This window comes from Girardinichthys multiradiatus, chromosome 18 (genome assembly GCF_021462225.1).
Source record: "Girardinichthys multiradiatus isolate DD_20200921_A chromosome 18, DD_fGirMul_XY1, whole genome shotgun sequence".
Taxonomy (NCBI): domain Eukaryota; kingdom Metazoa; phylum Chordata; class Actinopteri; order Cyprinodontiformes; family Goodeidae; genus Girardinichthys; species Girardinichthys multiradiatus.
Genome location: NC_061810.1, coordinates 22307579 through 22324223, shown reverse-complemented (window position 1 = coordinate 22324223; position 16645 = coordinate 22307579). Strand labels below are relative to the sequence as shown.

Below are 16645 nucleotides of genomic sequence, written 5' to 3'. Positions count from 1 at the left end.
TTTTTTTTATTTAAATAAAAATTTTTTTAAATGATGCTCCATTGTTTTGTTATGTTTATAGTGATAACTGTCTTATTTCAAACTTCTTGGTTGAATGAAAACTAACTTTTAATCTAGATCTGCCAGAGGCATGAGTAATTTGGGCCTCACTGTAGGTGAGTCCATTTATTGCTATAGTTTGCTCTGTTTTGTCTTTTCAGTGCATTCGTTTGTGGTTTTGCCTGAGGGATTCTGTAGTTATTATGGTGGGACAAATCTACAAACCCAGTAATGCAGAAAAGCAGAAAACCCTCCAGGGGTGTGTAAGAGTTCTACCTCTTACACTGGCTTACTGTGTGTTTAGACAATTAAAATCAAAACATTCCTGTTACATTATTCCAGCTCCTAAAAGCTCCTCCATCAATGGGAAAGAGTACGTTTGCTTTGAAGCAGCGATTTTAAAAGTTGACTGAAACCCATCATGAGTTCTGTTTTTGTCTTACCAGTCCACAGACTATTTTCCCAAAATTCCTATTGCTGAATCATGAACTCTGACCTTAGCTGAGGCAAGTGAGATCTGTAGTCCTCTGAAACCCAGAGCTACATCTTTGTGACCTTCTTGATGAATCATCGATGCGGTTTTAGAATAAACTTGGTAGGCCGGCCGGCGGCTGCTGCTGGGAAGGTTGTGCCACGTTTTCTGTATTTGTGGACAATGGCTCTCACTGTGGTTCACTGGAGTCCCAAACCCACAGAAATGGCCTTTTAATCCTTACTAGATGGACAGGTGTCGAAGATTTAGCTGTTTTTTGGCTGTTTTTGGATATCTTAAGATCGGGGGATGACATGTTTTTTTAGCCCGCTTCATGTTCTCAGACAGGTTCCATTTAAGATAGTTTTTGATTTCTCAGGTTTTTGAGTGGTCATGTCTGAGTAAATTAAATAAAGCTTTTTAATTTTGTTGTTAATCACAGTTAATTGATCATTTAACAAGTTGGAAAATAGCATTTTCAGCTACTGCTAGCTTGGTTTAAATAGGTTTTTTGCCTAATTAAGGAAATTATCACTTGAAAACTTGATTCTGTATTTAATCAGGCTATTCTTGTCTGATATAAAAACATGTTAGTGTTCTGAAAAATGTAAGTGAGACAACAAAGTAAAAATAGAGGTAACATAACAGGGCAAATACTTTTTCACAGACCTCTATTTCTTCTTCCTCTTAAACGAGTGAATATATCACACAATATATTTCACACATGGTTTCTAAAAATACGACAAAAAAACAGGTATATTTCGTTATGGTAATTGCTTCACCCTAAACGCCTAATGTATCAATCATGATACAAGAAAATTAAACAAACCAGGCAATGTTTAAAAAATGGAAATCTTTGATTTGTTTAAACCTTCCAATAAACAGTTTAGTCTTAAAAATCTACACTTTCCGACAATATTTCTTGTATAAGGCTTTAAAGAGTTATCAAGAAGTAAATATGAGTAATTTTGTAAGGACATTATTAAGTTGAGTGATTTTTTTGTGGTTAAAGGGGCTTTTACATTTAAATCCTGGTGTTCTTAAACAGTTCTTAATTTTATTTTTTTGATTTGCTGAAGCCTGGGGAACCCCTGTGTTTAGTATTAAATTACTGCTCACAATAATTAAGCTAGCGGTATGATGTCCTCTGAAAATAGGAAAACTGTGATGGTATTGGAAATGATTGGATTTCTGATTTAATGCAAATTGTGATCTGGTACCACCAGCATACATGTCCAGGCCCTATTCTGTGTGTTTATTTGTGTGATTGTGTGTTGCCAGGGGTGTTGCAAGCATGGTTTATTTACACTGACACTTTGTTCCACAGCTTGAGCGGGTTGGGGCCTGCAGCCTAGCCAGTAAAAAAGGAAGGAAAACCAGAAAGTCAGGAGAGCAAAGGAACCTGTGTTTCCCTCTTGGATCCGTTTGTGTGCAGCTGTTGAAAAGTCCAGCTTCAGTTTCTGGATTCCCGTTTTTGATTGAGTTCTGGTAGAATAATATGTAGCAATCATACTTTTAAAAGTGTGAAGTCTAACATGCAGTGATTTCTGTCGTTTCAAGGAGGAAGGTGTCAAAAGGAGAACTGATGAACAGAGGATGTTGAAACGAGCAGTTCTGCGTGTACTTTTTACACGATCTGACAGCACTATGGTGCCTGAGGTCTCCTCTTCTTCTCTCCATTGCTCTGCTGACATGTCCTGTTCGACTTTACCCCCCAGCCCGTCTTTGACCAACACAGGAACTGAGGAGCTGATGCAGAGAGACCCCACTCCGCAGGTCCCACTTTGCAGCAGGACGCCGCAAACGCCGGACAACAGTCAACCGTCCGTTCAGCCTGAAGCACAGCCTGCTCTGCCTTCGAGGAGGATCTCCAAACCTCCTGGTGAGTTTATTAACATGTCTGATGAGCAACAATCACTTATAATGTTTTGATTCCGCCTCAAAGTGAAAGTTTCATCAGTTAAATTCACAAATTGAAACCAATGCAAATAACTGGTAGAAAAAAAAGAGACAGAAAAGTTATTTAGAATATTTTAAGTTACATACTTAATCGGTTAACTAACTAAAGCTATAGTGACCTTTTTTGAAGACTCAGATCTGTATGATTTAACTGATCAGTATAACAGGGAAGTCCAGTTAATGTCTGGGTTAGCGCAGTGCTGCAGACTTTTTAAGCTTATCTGTGTCCTACTTTACAGAAAGAGCTACTATTTATGGCATTTGTACCTTATTCCTGCCTTTTACTGGAAATGAAAGTTCCTGCAGCACTTACATTAATACCTGCCTGTAAAACTGGTAAAAAAATGTATCCTTCCAGCATGAGGGCTGTGTTGTCCTTCCTGGTAGATTAGCGTTACGCCACAATTGGCATCAAGATAATTTTGGTCAAGAAAAACTCTTCTTTAGTTATTGTTCTTTGGTTCTGAGCAGCTTTTCAGCAGGAACCAAGACATTTTCTGGTTGATTCCTGTCTATCCTGTAAGTTGAACGCTTTTCCAATCTTCACGGTACTTTTTTATATATAACTGCAGGATGTACTTCGCTACGTCCTGCAAAGTCCAAAAGGAAAAACTGTCTGAAAACACTTGTGCATGAGCATAAAGTCTCACATGCATTGTTAGTTTTTCATTGTTATTATGACTTGCAGACATCCTTATGCTTTTAAGAGTTGTTTTTCATTTAATCTTATCTGCGTTTTTTGAACCAATAAAGCAGAAGATGTGAGCAGGTTAATATTTTCCATATATTCTGGTTTGATCGTTTTTTGTTTTTTTTTTGTTTGCTTTTAGAGTGATTAGAAGAACTGAACCAACGTGTTATCTAATATTTTATTTTTTGTAATGAAGGGAAGTTTAAAAAGAAAAATATTTTGACTTCATGCCTCAATTGGCATATCAGTTATTATTGTGCAGCATAACTTACATCTGTTCAATTCTCTCCTGTCTTCCATGCTCACATAAACTGTATTTTATACAAAGTAATAAACTATACAGCTGTGAATAAACAGGTACTATACATCCTGGAATGTACAAGTGGATGTGTGTTCTGTTTTGTAGTAGGGAAATTTGTGCATAAAACAACGGCTGGTGTGTAAACAACTCCTTGATTTGGTTTGTTGCAGTAACCTGTGCGATTTGGAGAGCAAAGGTAGAAGTAACCGAATGCAGAATTCATCACTCATCACAGGCCAATTCGCAAAACATGTTGCCTCAATGCACTCTACAAAGTCATTTATAATGTAATTATACAGACAGTTGTCAAGTCAAGTACATACAGTACATTCCAATTGATCCTAGTTATCAAACAATGCAGTCAAATTCAGTTTATTAATCAAATTGGTTAAAAGGTTTTCTGTCTTTTCATATGGGCCATATGGACAGTTGCCCTGAGCAGAATTAGAAAGGGGGAGGCGCACAAGCACTAGATGAAAAACAAATGTACATAGCTGCCAGTTGCTTTTATGCTTTTCCAGTTAATAGTGAGCTGCCACCTGCTGTTTGCTGCTGAGAATAAGACGATTGTTTTAGGTGCTTTATGTGGGACTGCAGTGCATTTTATCCTATCTCAGGATTTAGATGATTTCCTGCAACTTGATTGTTTGGAGGGCGAAGGGAGCAGCTCGACCTGGGTCCAGGGTGTTATTCATGCAAGAACAAAAATAGATTTTTAAATATATCTTATTTATTTGTTTTAAGTATGGCGTCATACAAAAACATAACCTCTATTATGTATTCTGACTTATGTTAACAAACGTGTTTGACCGCATATATGCCACCACATCTTGCCACAAGTAGATCTCAAGTTTCGGCACAACGTTTCCAATAAAAATAACAATAATAAGCATGAGGAACAATTTGAGCTGTCACTTCTGGTTATGCTGCTTCTTTCCTCCTGCCAGTCGGCTCTCTGTGTCACAGTTTTAAAATAGGCAGCACTTTAAAGGAACACACTAGCCGACCCGCGGTGAGCGTTAATCAGTCTAAGCAAAGAAACACAAGAATTCAAGCGTGGGGACATTTCTGGTTTAAGCTTAAGACAAAAGACAAAGAGGTGGGACCTTTACTGTGTATGAGCTGGTAGGTCAACTTTTTCTATCGTAACAGAAACACTGACCCAAAAACTCAAGCAGGTCCTTATTGTTCAGAAACTAGATTGGTAAACTATTGTCTTTTAGAGATTTATTATTGTTAAATCTGCTTGCAAGTTTGTTGATAGCTCCAGGTAGTGAGTCCAGCTGCTTTTGTAATGGCCAATCATTTCCTTCTTTCGCTAATGTATAAACAATTCATACATGGAATAATAGGGTATGAAAATTACTCATTTTGTTTATTCCGATGTGTTTGGGATGTACAGGTCCTTCTCAAAATATTAGCATATTGTGATAAAGTTAATTATTTTCCATAATGTAATGATGAAAATTTAACATTCATATATTTTAGATTCATTGCACACTAACTGAAATATTTCAAGTCTTTTATTGTCTTCATACGGATGATTTTGGCATACAGCTCATGAAAACCCAAAATTCCTATCTCACAAAATTAGCATATTTCATCCGACCAATAAAAGAAAAGTGTTTTTAATACAAAAAACGTCAACCTTCAAATAATCATGTACAGTTATGCACTCAATACTTGGTCGGGAATACTTTTGCAGAAATGACTGCTTCAATGCGGCGTGGCATGGAGGCAATCAGCCTGTGGCACTGCTGAGGTCTTATGGAGGCCCAGGATGCTTCGATAGCGGCCTTTAGCTCATCCAGAGTGTTGGGTCTTGAGTCTCTCAACGTTCTCTTCACAATATCCCACAGATTCTCTATGGGGTTCAGGTCAGGAGAGTTGGCAGGCCAATTGAGCACAGTGATACCATGGTCAGTAAACCATTTACCAGTGGTTTTGGCACTGTGAGCAGGTGCCAGGTTGTGCTGAAACATGAAATCTTCATCTCCATAAAGCTTTTCAGCAGATGGAAGCATGAAGTGCTCCAAAATCTCCTGATAGCTAGCTGCATTGACCCTGCCCTTGATAAAACACAGTGGACCAACACCAGCAGCTGACACGGCACCCCAGACCATCACTGACTGTGGGTACTTGACACTGGACTTCTGGCATTTTGGCATTTCCTTCTCCCCAGTCTTCCTCCAGACTCTGGCACCTTGATTTCCGAATGACATGCAGAATTTGCTTTCATCCGAAAAAAGTACTTTGGACCACTGAGCAACAGTCCAGTGCTGCTTCTCTGTAGCCCAGGTCAGGCGCTTCTGCCGCTGTTTCTGGTTCAAAAGTGGCTTGACCTGGGGAATACGGCACCTGTAGCCCATTTCCTGCACACGCCTGTGCACGGTGGCTCTGGATGTTTCTACTCCAGACTCAGTCCACTGCTTCCGCAGGTCCCCCAAGGTCTAGAATCGGCCCTTCTCCACAATCTTCTTCAGGGTCCGGTCACCTCTTCTTGTTGTGCAGCGTTTTCTGCCACACTTTTTCCTTCCCACAGACTTCCCACTGAGGTGCCTTGATACAGCACTCTGGGAACAGCCTATTCGTTCAGAAATTTCTTTCTGTGTCTTACCCTCTTGCTTGAGGGTGTCAATAGTGGCCTTCTGGACAGCAGTCAGGTCGGCAGTCTTACCCATGATTGGGGTTTTGAGTGATGAACCAGGCTGGGAGTTTTAAAGGCCTCAGGAATCTTTTGCAGGTGTTTAGAGTTAACTCGTTGATTCAGATGATTAGGTTCATAGCTCGTTTAGAGATCCTTTTAATGATATGCTAATTTTGTGAGATAGGAATTTTGGGTTTTCATGAGCTGTATGCCAAAATCATCCGTATTAAGACAATAAAAGACCTGAAATATTTCAGTTAGTGTGCAATGAATCTAAAATATATGAATGTTAAATTTTCATCATGACATTATGGAAAATAATGAACTTTATCACAATATGCTAATATTTTGAGAAGGGCCTGTAGATAATCGAAAAATAAAAGTAGATATTTTTATAATTTAAGAAAGCATTTTTTGCAAATAATCTTCCTCTGTTCATAAATAGTATGTTTGCTCTCAGTATTTTCTATGTTTCAAATAACTGGTATGACTAGAAATTAATATTTCACATGCTGAAGGCTTGCAGTTGTGCTTAACATTTAACACCATACCTGGGAATATTTTTTTTTGACAGAAAAAAGCTGCAAGAGATAAACTTGAACCTTGCTTTGCACACTGACGTTTTGAGATTATTCTTGCACGTATTCACAAACAGAATAGACAGATTTGAGACCAGTGTAAATGCAGGTAACTTGAGGTTATGGGCTGTAGTACAGTTCAGCAGGTATTTCTGCATTTTCCACAAAAGTGGCGACAATAACAACACAGAGTGAAACACTGCATTTTTTGTGTCAGCTTCAAATTGGATGTTGCTACCTATTATGTCCTGAATAGGTTTATGTAAATATTCTCTGAATTCAGAGCCTAGTACCTCAGGGTAGTAATATTTATGGTTTTCCAAACTAATAGCTAAAGATAGCGGGTCTCAGAGCTCTCTAATTAGAACCATGTTGTTTAACTTTAAAGATGAGGCCTGAAATCTCATTGCTCGCATTTGTGAAATTTTTTTCAATTTTCTTCTGCCAGTCCATTTTGTTCTAACTTAAACTTTGCAACTTTTCATTTCCTTCTTTTTCCAGTCTGTATTTCAGCTGATAATAGTTCTGATGACTACGAGGATACAGACCTGTTTAACTCCAGTGTCCAGCGAAGGAAGGTGGCAGACAGGGTAAAGAGATGTATAGCATGTGATAACCCTTCACTCCTTCTGCTTTCTGCTACATAATGTGACCACCAATTGTCTCTTCCAACAGGACATGTCCCTGCAAGTGCCCAATAACCAAAAAGAACGGGTCTGTTCTTTTTATAGTGATGACGAGCTGTTAGATGAAGATCAGTGAGTGAAGCTGCTTCAGTATTGTGATCATTTTAGTACTTGGTCTTTGTAAATGATAAAAAAACAGAACACTTTTGTTTAGTTTTATACATTTTCACCAGGTCTTAGCTCCTGACATACAGTATTTTGTTTCCTTACAGATTTCTTCTGCTATTTCTGTCACATTTATTTGTGAATAAACAGTTTTGAAAGCTAGGTTCAATTACTCTAACCAGACCTGTATAATCAAGAAATGACCTAAATGGAACCTGTCTGACAACATGAAGTAGGCTAAAAGAGCTCAAAAAGCAACACATCATTCTCTGATCTAAAGAAATTCAAGAACTGATGAGAAACAAAGTCAATGACATATGGAGTCTGGAAAGGGTTGCAAAGCCATCTCTAAGCTTTTGGGACTCCAGTGAACCACAGTCAGAGCCATACACAAATGAATTAACAGGAAACCGTGACCTACTGACCTACCAAAACCACTCTTAGACCACGTCAATATCACATCCAGACAGCCAAAAAAGAAACAAGAACAATTTATATAGCACTTCTGTCCTCCTTTTCTTGGTTAAGTTCAGACTTCAGGATTAAACATTAAAAAAGAGACAGAGCAAAAGGAATCTATTTAATGGTTGATGGCCATTAAAATTATGCGCGGGTCTTAAATTTCCGCAGCATTTCGTTCAAGTTGAGGCCAGAGCTTTGACTGTACTATTTAAACATCATAGTTCTAGATAATGAAAGCTCAAAAATATACAACAGAGTACATTTCTGTAATACTATTTGTTCAGCCTTGTTAGTGTCTTAGTTCCTTGTTTAAAAGTAGCAGCCTGAATGAACAGCTGGTATGTTCTCATAGAAAATACGGTTTGCTTTCAAACAGCTTCTTACATCTCTGTCCTCCTCTGTCTTCATTTTTTAACACCTCACTTAAAATAAGTATCTTGGAGTCCTTCTCTCTCAGTAACTGCATCCACACTGAAGAGCACTGGAAGAGCTTAGTATGATGTACTGACAGATCAGAACAAGATTGTATTTTTGAGTTTCTGACCGGTCATTCCAGGGTCCATCAAGCTCAACTCACTAACCAATTCCTTGGTGTATCATTACTTTGTTCTTCAGTTTTTTCAGGTATTTTGTTGTAGATTTAGGCTTTCTCTGTATTAATTATAGGTTGACGATCCTAGTTGGGCCAAACTTCAGCTGTCTGAGAGATTGCTTCATATTTTACTCTTGACTACTTTGTTATACAGATGAGTTCTGATGCACCTGATAATGACTTTAATTGGCATCAGTGTCGTGTGCAAGTACTAAGCTAGTATGAGGGGTTTAAAATTCACCCAGCACTGACAATCCTCTGAGATAGGAACTGGGGTGGTGTCAGACCTGAACTATCATATGCAGATGTGGGATAGAGGTAAAGCATGCATTACTCTGGTCTAGTCAACAGCACTGTTGTCACCCAGTTCATTCTCCAGTGATAGCTTGTTGTGTGTAAGCACAGCGATGCCACTTTAGTTTGCAGTGTGTAAACTTCATGAGGATTTATGTTTAGGTTTTATGTTGAAAAAGTGCAGATATGTGTGGAAAAAATATGTAATTACCGTAAAGCATTCAGATCTCTTAGAGTTTTGGAATTTATGGTTCCATCAGTTATAGGAAATCATCCGGGTCCTGATGCAGCAAATTAGCAACACACCATCATATCAGTTCTGTGTTTGACTGTCAGTGTGGATGTTTTCTCTCTATTAATGGTAAATGGCCTGTACTTGTATAGCGTCTTATAAAGTCTCCAGAGACCTCAAAGCGCTTCACACTACATTCAGTCATACACACACTGACAGTGGGAAGCTACAATGGTAGCCACAGCTGCCCAAGGGCAGACTGACAGAAATGAGGCTGCCATACACAGGCAAGGTGGGCAAAGTGTCTTGCCGAAGGGCACAACAGCAACAGACATAGCAGGGGCTCGAACCGGCAACCCACCGGTTACAAGACGAACCCCTGCCACCATCGCTGCAGTAACGCTGGTTGGTGTATGGTGTGTTGCTGTTTGAGCTCTTTTTTGCCCACTTCATGTTGCCAGACAGTAGGTCTTTCATAAGCAGGCCTACGTGTGACTAGTGAAGTTGAACTCAGCTTTTCAAAAATGTTTTGGATTACAATTTATTCATGATTTTACAAACCGGTCGTTATATTTAATTAGGTCAGGGTCGGTGTCAAAATCCAGTCCTGCAACTTCTGGATGTGAGTCAGGTATGTTGGACATCTAAAGGTTTCGGGACACCAGCTCTCAAGGACTGGAGTTGGAGATCCCTGACTTTGGTTGTCTCTGTCTGATATTAAATGTATTTCTTTCGATGATCTGAAGCATAAATGTGGATAAAAGCAAAAACAGAAGGCATTTGTAAGAAGGAATTTACTTTTTCACAGTTCCTGTATTCATGCTAAAAATGGTGAAAAAAAACAATCTTTAATGCTCAACATTCATTAACTTTCCCGGGCTTTTTTCCTAAACATTTGATTGATCCATTTGACGCGTCTTAAATAATTAAAGATATTTCATTTTATCCTTACCCACTTTTTTGAGCTCTCAATCTAACTTTACCTTCCAACATATGATGTGCTTGTTTGACTCGTTCCTGTGCAGCTCCCCCCCTTGGCAGAGTGAGATCGGCAGCCAGACTGGCAGCTTCTGCCTGCCTCACACCGGCAGACTGTCTACACCCATTAAGGAAGACAGTTCCCAACACTCTACTGTCATCAAGATGGGATGGCTGGACAAGAATCCACCACAGGGGTAAAAATCACTGATTTAAAAACTTATCATGGAGTACGAAACTCTTTATAATAGTGACAATGAATTAGTAAAAATGTTACCCACAGGAGAGCTCTTTGGCGCCACTTGTGTTATGTTAAAATAGTTGAATGTTTATTAAAATGGTGTTCTATGTTTCCTCACACACAGGGCTCTTTATTACCAAAGACGATGGGTTAAGCTAGAGGTTGACTATCTAAGATACTTTGATAATGAAAAGGTGACGAAAGACGATGTACCTTTTTAAATATTTCAGTCCTACATGTGCACAGATTTAACTGTTGTGTTGTGTTGTAGGAGGTGTATTCCAAGGGGTTCATCTCAACAGTATTTATCACTAATGTGTCCAGCGTGGGGGAGCTGAAGTTTGAGGTTGCCACAAACAACCGAACATTTATCTTCAGGGCTGAAAGCGAAGGTCTTTTTTTTCTTTGTTATATATATTCTCACCAATGCAGTTTACAGTGCACAAGTTCCTAGTTATCGCTTTTTAATTTGTGCACTCTGTTTTACCAAAAGCATGTGTTTTTTGGTCGTCTATTGCAGCTGAACGAAATGAATGGGTGACTGTACTGCGGGACTGCACCGGGGGGCGCCAAAGCCAAAGCACCATGAACGCAGGTTCATCGTTGGCCCCAGACTCTCAGGGCTATTTGGAGCTCAGAGGACTACGCTCCAAACTTTACACTGTTGTTGCTTCAGATAAAGTCTTCCTCTATAAAAACATAGATGTAAGAGACTTTAAAGATCAAATATATATCAATATTGTGTTTTTGGGTGATGGGGAAAAAAACAACTGTTTTCATTTTTCTTCCAGGACTTTCGTATTGGAGTGGGAATAACATCCATTGATATGAACGTAGGAAATGTGAAAGACTCAGATCGTCGTAGCTTTGATCTCACCACACCTTACCGCATATTCAGGTAATCTGGTTGAAGAAAGCAAAACAAACAAACAAACAAACAGAAGAACAACTTATGAGGCTCTTTCAGTTGTACAACAGTAATCGTAAAGGTCAATGTAAATAAATTATAATGAACTGAAACTAAATTTATTTCTGCCATTCAATCTAAAAAGTAAAAGTCATGTATTATATAGGTTCATTCAACACAGTTGTTCTGTTTTGTGTTTATTTCAGTTCATTTTAAAGCTGACATCTAATGAAAGCCCAAAAAGATTCAGTTTGTCAGAATATAAAAATATGAGACAAATAAACAAACGATTTTAATAAATAAATGTCAGCCTACTGAAAAGCAAGTCCACATCCTGTACTGTATGTGTGCTCAAAACGGAGTTTGCATGACTTACTGCATCAGTGCAACGTGACGTGGTTGTGATCAGCTTGTTGCTCTGCTGAGGTGTTAAGGAGGCCTATGTTGCAGCCTTCAGGTCGTCTCTTTTGGTGTTTCATATCTTCCTCTTGATGAGACCTCACAGATTCTCTGTGGGGTTTACTTATTTAATGTTAGTAATTAATATTTAATGCTTTTCTCAATAGCCTGCAGTGCAGCTGTCTCCCACTGGCCATTGCTATTATTTAGCATGCATAATCTAGTTGTGATTTTTGTTGGTGTATTAGTAAATCGATCTTGAAAATAAGGATAGTTGTTTTTATTATCTCTGGACTAGCAAAATATACCCAAAACGTTCCCCAGGTAGCTGTTTTTACAATTCTTACAGTATATTTTTGTACTAACATGTGAAAACTAAGAAGCAATTTACTTTGTTCCAAGTTTCTATTTATTTTTTAAAAAGCAACATAAAATCACTTCATTGTAAATCAGTGGCTGAATTGGCGCGTTGTGTTGTTAGGCTGCTTATAGAAATGATAGAAATCATAATGTTTTACTGTCAGATTGGCCTGATCTTACAAGAATGAGAAAAGCTGTTGTGATGATTGGGGGAGGGGGGATGTTAACATATGTGCACAAGCACATGTGGTCATTGACAGGATGGGGAACTGTGGAAAGCCCTGCATTTTTCTGTAGACTGTTTTCTGATGTGTGTGTGTTGTGACTGCATCACAACAACTTGGTGTTGTCGGAAAGTCAGATCACATCAGAAACGTATGTCCTATTTTCCATTTTCTACTACATCTTTCTGGTTTTAGTTTCCATTTTAAAGCGTATGAGATCATTTTGGTTGAGCAGCAAATTGTTTTCTGAACTTTTTATATGTTTTTCCCTCTCTGCTAAACTTTTTATTTAAATTGTGCTGTTCTTCTGAACATTGTGTGAAATGGTTCAATATTGTGATTTTCAGAGGGGAGAGAAATGCTTTATTTGTGTCCTTTGTCTTTAAATAAGGACATGTTTGACATCAGGTTTTCAAAATCATTTAGAAACTATTCAAATAATGATGGTTGATCTTTACACATAATCCACAGCATGCATGACGTCATGATAGTGGGTTTCCTTTGACTCTACGATACCTACTAGTATATTGTTTGCCTTGCAGAATGTAATTTCTACCAGTGATTGATAATTACTGATGTCGAGCTGCTATTCATTTGAGCATGACTGTAGATTTCTGTTGTGCATGATGAAAACAAAATACTTTTATTCATATTTGGATGAATTATTTCTCAATTCAAATTCTCTCCATGGCCTCGGTTTGCCTGTTTCCACAGTTTTATAGCGGAGTCGGAGCAGACGAGGGAGCAGTGGGTGAAGGCCATGAGGAACGCCATAGGAGAGGCGCTGTCCAACAGCGAGGTGGTCGAGAGGATCTGGGCGGAGCCTAGTAACAGTTTGTGTGCTGACTGCAGCGCTCCGAATCCAGACTGGGCAGCCATCAACTTGTGTGTGGTGATCTGCAAGAGATGTGCAGGTTGGTGTGAGTGTATTTGGATGTGCATCAAGTTTAGTTTTGTTTACCACAAGTGTAGAAGATTATGCAACACTTTCCGGACTGTCATTGTTTATTAAACCAACAAAGCTGTGGGAAAAAACTAAATGGAACACATAATAAGCTGAACTAATTTTCTGTATGACCTTTTCAGTCTCTCTTACTGCTATAGAGGTATGTTGGCCCATTGTTCTATACAACTTTGTTTCAGTCCGTTGAGGTTTGCAGGCATTTGTTTTTGACTGGTTTTGACTCAGCTTGGGTGAAGCTTCACCTGTCAAACAATAAGTCTTACACTTGACTAAAACACTGTGGTATACCAAGGAGTTCATGGTGCAATCAGTGGCTGTGAGACACGCAGGTGCTATGGCTATAAAACAAGCCCAAATCATCATCCTTCCACCACCATGCCTATCAGTTGGCATTAGGTTGTTATACTGATGTGGTGGGTTTGGTTTTCGTCAAGGATGGAGGTGTGCATTGTGGCCAAACATCGTCACTTTGGACTCATCCAACATTGTTTTATAAGTCGTGCTTCGTGATCCTTTGAGTGAAAAAAGGCTTTCCCCTGGTAACCAATCCAAACAAGTCATGCTTGTTCTGTCTTTTTTTCTGTTGGTACTGTATAATGTTTTACATTTAACATGCCAGCGAAGGTCTGATATGGTGCTATTAGACTTTTTGAACATTTTGTGAGCGTTGCATGGTTTGACCTTGAGGTGAGTTTACTGGGGAATTTGCTCCTGGGAAGACTAGCAATGGTCTTAAATATTTTCCATTTGTGACTAATCTGTGAAATAATCTATATGAAATTATTTGAAAATGGCCTGACAACCACTTGTCCAGACAGATAAACAGCACCAAAGGTTTCTCTAAGATCATTGCTGATGTCTTTCCACGTCGACATTGTCTTTTCAAAGCAGCAAACTGCCAGAATTCCAAGTTTGTTTTAAACTTGTGGTTGCATAACTACAGAAACTATAAAATCCTAAAAATGAAAGAGGGTGTACTTCATTTTCACCACAACTATATTAGTGTAACTTATCAAGCCTTTACAGGATTTATGGCACAGTTAAAGTATTTGAAATGGGTCAGACATGATCAGGATTTAATTTGAATGTGGATGCTTCAGGAGAACACCGAGGGCTGGGTCCGAGTATCTCTAAAGTACGAAGTCTGAAGATGGATAAGAAAGTGTGGACAGAGGAGCTCATCCAGGTAAACAAGCAGACTGCTGTGTCACAATCTAATTCAGATACTCACTGAGGATGATTATTTAAAGGGAGAATCCAATTATTTAGTTACATTAAGGATAGTTTAATAAATATTAAGGCTTGACTTTCTTCCTGAGTTTATTGCTCTTTATAGCTTCCTGGTAATTTGAGCAGCAAAAAAAATTAAAATAAAATAAATATATATATATATATATGTATATATATATATATATGTATATGTATATATATATATCCTGCAAAGCACCTGAATAGTTGAATTCCCTCATCAGGATGTCATTCAGCTCTGCAGAGGCCTAGTAACAAGCCATTAATTACAATCACAAGAGGGAGAAGGGAGGCATCCTAAAGTTGGAGGATAGTTGCTCTGGAGGATTGGACTTGGCACCCCTGTTTTAGAATGACCATGCATTATTTAACAGTAACTGTCAGTAATACATTTACTCTGAAATTGTTATCTTGTTTCCTCCATCACACATGATTTACACTCAATATATATGAAAAGTTGTGACACAAATGCTACTTAATTTAAATTGATTGGAAATAGTGAGAGGAGAGCAGCTTTATAAATAACAGCTTGGAAAAACATTATATGGAGCGGATGTCACTGAAACTGTTAGATCCTCTGATTAGCCCAATTATTATCTTTTTCTCTGAATTCTGATTTCTCACTTCAAATTTTAATTGCTCTATTTATCAATGACACAGGTTTTCCTAGGGCTCGGGAACGAGCGGGTGAACACTTTCTGGGCCGCTAACGTCCCGCCAAGTGAAGCTCTGTCGCCCTCTAGTTGCAGTGAAGACAGGCGGCGCTTCATCACTAACAAGTATCGCCAGGGCAAATACAGAAAATACCATCCGTTGTATGGGAACCAGAGAGAGCTTAACAATGTAAGTTGAAATCACTATTTAAAGTCTTCTATGTATTTCCAATAGGAAGTACAGGCTGAACAGATTGACATTGCTGTCCTATTCTTTTGAGGTTTCAGACTTTGTCTCTCATGGAAAATGCTCAATTTGAAGGGTTGGCAGCCTTTTGGAAATGTCATCATTTAGAATCTACAATTTTGGCGTATTATGTGGTGTAGAGGTAGACTGTGCTGCCGTCCAGGGCTCGATTCCCAACCCTAGGACTTTTACTGTATTATCTCCTTGTATAATTAGGTTTAGTTTTAGTTAGAATTTCTCCACAGACAGAGGAGCATTGTAGATGACCATTTAGGCTTAGGCTGCTGACATCATCATGTACAATACAGCAAATACTTCCCCACTTCACTTACATCTTCCTTCTATGCATATAGTGCTTAGATTATTGTACTTTATCTTGTCTATGGTTTGTATTTATATATATTACTGACACTGACCCTGGTCAAATGCATAACTACTGAAAAGCAGTAGAAAAAAAATTATGAGTGGGGTAAAACTGTCTGTGGCATCCACCTGCAAAATCATTCCTGTTTTTGGGGTCGTCTCATTGTTGCCCCTTTAGGGCACCTGTTGGTAATTTCATTAACTCCAAAACAGCTGAAAATGACCAGTGTGGACCCCGCCTTGCGCTCAGTACCACTGGAGATAGGCACCAGCCCCCCAACCGGAAAGGACAAGCGGCTATGGACGGTGGATGGATCGATGGTTTAGGCAGGTCAAAACTTAACAAAAAATGGAAATTGGAAATCAGCGACAAAACTTTGGTTGGTGCATTTGTGTTGTTTTTTTCATTTTTCTCCTATAACGTGTGGCATATATCTCTTTTAGCAGTATTTCCCAACCAGTCAGGGTACCAAAGATCACATAGATGGAGCTAAACTCAAAAGCTCGTTTTAATTTCGAGCAGAAATGAAAATGTTCATTGCTCTAACCCTAATACACATAAAATGATGGATGTTGTCTTTTTGCTACTGTAAATTACTGACTTAACTTTTACCTTGGAGAACATTTTGCAAAGCATCTCGGGTACAATCCCCCCCAGAGTGAAAAGCAGGTTTTCTCTCTGCACCCCCAGTCTGTTTTAGGACTTTGTGGAACATTTTTGCTGCAGAACATTGTGGACCTGTCTAAGATTCTTCTTTGTTGTTCTGGTTTTGCTGAGGTTCATAATGTGTGGTAAAAAGTCTTAGCGTTTCAGTTTAAGTTGGGTCACTTAAGCGCTACTTAACCCACATTCAGCAACAATGTGAACAGCTCTCAGACACAGTGTTGTTGAGTCACATTTAACACCTGACTATGAGTTATTCCTTTTCCTCCCTAAAGCGGGTGTGTATTTATACGTGTGTGTGTGTGTTAGCGTGTGTGTGTGTGAGTCACGGTGTTTGCG

General features: G+C 38.8%; 1 protein-coding gene across 7 annotated transcripts in view; it reads left to right on the top strand.

Annotated features, from left to right (window-relative positions):
* The window catches only part of LOC124883772 (arf-GAP with Rho-GAP domain, ANK repeat and PH domain-containing protein 1-like), an 88142-nt gene that overhangs the window by 32906 nt on the left and 38591 nt on the right, over positions 1 to 16645 (top strand). For all 7 annotated transcript variants that reach the window (XM_047391089.1, XM_047391091.1, XM_047391090.1 and 4 more), the window contains 11 exons: positions 2230 to 2393; positions 7189 to 7277; positions 7363 to 7445; positions 10084 to 10233; positions 10402 to 10471; positions 10549 to 10669; positions 10798 to 10982; positions 11069 to 11175; positions 12882 to 13081; positions 14232 to 14317; positions 15040 to 15222. In XM_047391089.1, the coding sequence (XP_047247045.1) occupies positions 2230 to 2393; positions 7189 to 7277; positions 7363 to 7445; positions 10084 to 10233; positions 10402 to 10471; positions 10549 to 10669; positions 10798 to 10982; positions 11069 to 11175; positions 12882 to 13081; positions 14232 to 14317; positions 15040 to 15222 (1438 nt within the window). The remainder of the gene's footprint in view (positions 1 to 2229; positions 2394 to 7188; positions 7278 to 7362; positions 7446 to 10083; positions 10234 to 10401; positions 10472 to 10548; positions 10670 to 10797; positions 10983 to 11068; positions 11176 to 12881; positions 13082 to 14231; positions 14318 to 15039; positions 15223 to 16645) is intronic.